Source organism: Henckelia pumila, chromosome 4 (genome assembly GCF_033568475.1).
Source record: "Henckelia pumila isolate YLH828 chromosome 4, ASM3356847v2, whole genome shotgun sequence".
NCBI classification, from domain to species: domain Eukaryota; kingdom Viridiplantae; phylum Streptophyta; class Magnoliopsida; order Lamiales; family Gesneriaceae; genus Henckelia; species Henckelia pumila.
In genome coordinates this window covers 193,005,533-193,009,228 of record NC_133123.1, presented here as the reverse complement: position 1 = coordinate 193,009,228, position 3,696 = coordinate 193,005,533, and the positions used below count along the sequence as shown (strand labels likewise).

General features: G+C 39.5%; 1 protein-coding gene across 1 annotated transcript; it reads left to right on the top strand.

The window, feature by feature from the left end:
• Nucleotides 1–1,350: 1,350 nt before the first annotated feature.
• On the top strand, nt 1,351–3,467 carry LOC140864686 (uncharacterized). Its single transcript, XM_073268985.1, has 2 exons — nt 1,351–2,108; nt 2,510–3,467. Exons 1-2 carry the CDS (start codon nt 1,522–1,524, stop codon nt 3,210–3,212), a joined length of 1,290 nt encoding a protein of 429 aa, XP_073125086.1. The 5' UTR covers nt 1,351–1,521; the 3' UTR covers nt 3,213–3,467.
• Nucleotides 3,468–3,696: the final 229 nt, after the last annotated feature.

The window sequence follows — 3,696 nt, the reverse complement described above, 5'->3', positions numbered from 1 at the left end:
TTTCTAAGCCTATTCCATACATCTTAGTTTGACTTAAAAATCGGAGTGGCGAAGCCGGAGGACCCTCCGACGCCTCCACTTACGAGTTTTCTTGTTTTCTGGTATCTAGACTTCATCCTCTGGGGAACGAGGAAGCTTGTTGATCTATTGCCCGGGACCATACCCACCACCTGGGAATCCATTTTATGATCCTCGCATCAATATATATATATATATATATATATATATATATATATATATATATATATATTACACACACGATTCAATGTGACCAATAAAAAGTCAATCGCTTGATATATATTGTAGCTTAATGGCATAGTTAGAGCTGTCAAACGGGCCAGCTCATGGCGGGATGGGTCGGTCCACAAAAAACCCATCATTTGACGGGTTGAGGATGAGCCGGCCTACCATCCCGACGGCTGAAATCGTCAACCAAACTCAAGGTGGATTACGGGTTAGGCGAATTGGGTCGTGGGTTGACTCACTACAAATAAAAATAAAATAAAAATTATTATAATTAATTATAAAAAAATAAATATTAATAGAAACATATTAATAAAATTTCTAATTATTGAATTCATACGTGTAAACTTTATACGAAGTAATTAATACAAAATAATTCAAAATTTTCATTAAAAAATACATATATCAAAGTTAAAAAAAATAAAAAAAAAATTCAACATGCCCTTCGCAGCTTGGCCCGCCTAAACTCGCGACCGACACAGGTTGGCTCGCCTTTAGTTGAGTTTAATTGTATGACGAGACAGGGCGAGGAGGGATGAAGCTAATCCAAATTGACTCCTCTATGACACTCGCCATCCCAATATGAAATGAGATCTCGATTTTATGTCCTTCTCAAGACATCCATATAAAAAAAAAAAAAAAAAAAACCATGGTTAAATATATGTTTCCTAATTACGTTGAAAATTAACCTTGAGAATATTAATATATATTAAGTTGTTACGTGGAATTGCATCACCATAAATCATCATAAATTCTGATAAAATGAACTTTTGTAAATAATATGTAAATCTTAATTATATACACATTTTTTCAAAAAACTTTTTTATAAAAAGGCAACTGCCCACCTTCATTTATTTAAATAACTTTTTTAGAAAGAAAAAAGAAAAAAGAAAAAAAGAAGAAGGAAAAAGAAAGAAAGAAAGACAAAGTCTTTTGTTTTTGTTTTTGTTTTTGTTTTTTTTTACCTCATTTTGAACTAAAACAAGAATCTACAGGGGGTATTCTGCAATTTACCGTCGACAGATAATGTATAGGATTCCCATTGCTGGCATCTTGCATACGGGCAGCTCCATACAGCCTGTCATCCACCCATCGCCCAATATACACACACATACATTTTTACATTACATACGCCACTTCCCACTTTCTTGATTTACTCTCCTTATTATTCCCGCACCCCATTCTTGTATACACATCTCTTTCGGGGAAGAAAATTGGTTGGTATATTGGTGTTTGCTGTCCCCTGATAATCGCTTCTGCGCGGGACGGCGTACAGTGATGGATCCATGTCCCTTTGTGCGGATTGTTATTAGTAACTTGGCTTTGAAGTTCCCTGAAAAGCCCCATCCCTCGTCTCTTTCGTTCTTCTGCAAGTTCAAGCTCAAAGGGTTCCCCATCCAGGTTTCGGATGTTTCAGTTCTTGCTTCCGACAGCGATGCTATTGAGAGCAAGATTCTTGCCTGCTTCACGCTGAGGAAGGCGGAGTTTGAGAAGTTAGCGGAGAAATCGGGCAAGTTTTCTAGTTTGAAGGTTGAGATTTACAGGCGAGGTGGAGGGGGTAATAGTTGCGGGTTTGGGAGTGGTGGGAAGCTTCTGGGATGCGTTGGGGTGCAATTGGATTTGAAGAGCTTTTTGGATAATAATCGGACAAGTGTGGTTCAGAACGGGTGGGTTTCGATTGGTGGGTCGGAGGTCAAATTTCATCTGAATGTGAGGGCCGAGCCCGACCCGAGATTCGTGTTTCGATTCGATGGGGAGCCCGAGTCCAGTCCCCAGATTTTCCAGGTCAATGGGAATGTGAAACAGCCTGTTTTTAGCTGTAAATTCAGTTTTAGGAGTTGTGGGGAAAGAAATTTGCTATCCAGGTAATATACTTGCAGCCATTCTTTCCTGTTATCTATAGTTTACTCGAAATGAATAATCTTGATTCATAATGGTTTTTATATGTAAGTGTTCCTCTGGATATGTATCTACATCTGATTTTGTTAGAGTTTTCGATTCCTGGAACTGAATTTCTTTGATATTACTAGAGCGATCTACCATTAATCCACACTTTGAACTCTTAAGTCGGTGTGGAGAAAAAACTCAGATGTTCTCTTTTTGTGATATTTCTGGTGTGTATATATCTCATAAATACTTGTCATCTATCAGAATGCATTAGCTAAATAGAGTTCAATTTGAATAAACATCTGTCGAATAGAGTTTGAATTTGGGTTTTTGCACGTTTCTTGGTTGGTTTTCTTGAAATTTGATTTATGTTGAACAGATGTTCGTCGGAACCAAGTACCTCTCTCAGGTGCTTTAATTCATTTACTGAAGAGAAAGGACCTTCCACAAAAGAAAGAAAGGGATGGTCCCTCACTATCCACGACCTTTCGGGCTCCCCCGTGGCCGCTGCATCTATGGTTACACCGTTCGTGCCGTCTTCGCGCACCGACAGTGTCGGCAGATCCAATCCAGGGGCATGGCTCATTTTAAGACCGAGTAACAGTACGTGGAAACCATGGGGTCGCCTTGAGGCGTGGCGCCAGCACAATGGCGTCGGCTACCGATTCGAGCTTATTCCAGATGGGGGAATAGACTCGATCCCACTTGCCAATTCCACCATTAGCGCCAGGAATGGTGGGAAATTCAGCATAGACATTACAAGTGGACCTACCCCAATAACCAGCCCTAATAGCAGCTTCGATCTTGGTTCAGGTTCGGGGTTGGGGTCGGACTTAGGATCGACATCAGGATCCGGATCTTGGGCAGAGGTCTTGTACAGAGGATTCGTGATGTCGTCCACCGTAGAGGGCAGCGGCAAGTGCAGCAAACCGGAGGTCGAAGTCGGTGCTCAGCACGTTTCTTGCACCGAAGATGCAGCAGCTTTTGTTGCGTTGGCTGCTGCCATGGATCTTAGTATGGATGCTTGCAAGTTATTTTCTCAGAAGCTTAGGAAAGAGCTCAGACCAGTGGATCCCGAATAGCCTGTTCGGGGTTTTTGATTCCTATTCGACTTCCATTCTTAGAGTGTACTGCTGATCAATATTGTTTTTCTTCCAGCTTTTGGTGTATTGAGCTATTCATTTGTATGTTTGAGAGTTTTACATAAAGTCGTTGATTGATTTTGAGTTAGTTAATCCCTTGTATGTTTCTAGTGAATCAATTATGTAAGCAAATTCTGGACTGCTTTGTCTGATTAAGAATATAGCAAGCACGTTCACCTAATGTTGTTTGAGAATTGGTAGCCCTTTTCTTGGCTTTAGACTAGAAGAGCAATAGCTTTCGTTCAAATTTTAACGACTAGCAACATCTGCAATGGGAGCAAATTTTCGATTAAATTGATATTACAAGCCACATTGATTTAATATTAAGATTTTATTTGGTTTATTTGATCATTTCTTTTTTTCCAAAAAAAAAAAAATTAATTCAATTGGATTGATGTTGATTATTTTTTGGGATTTTGTTCAT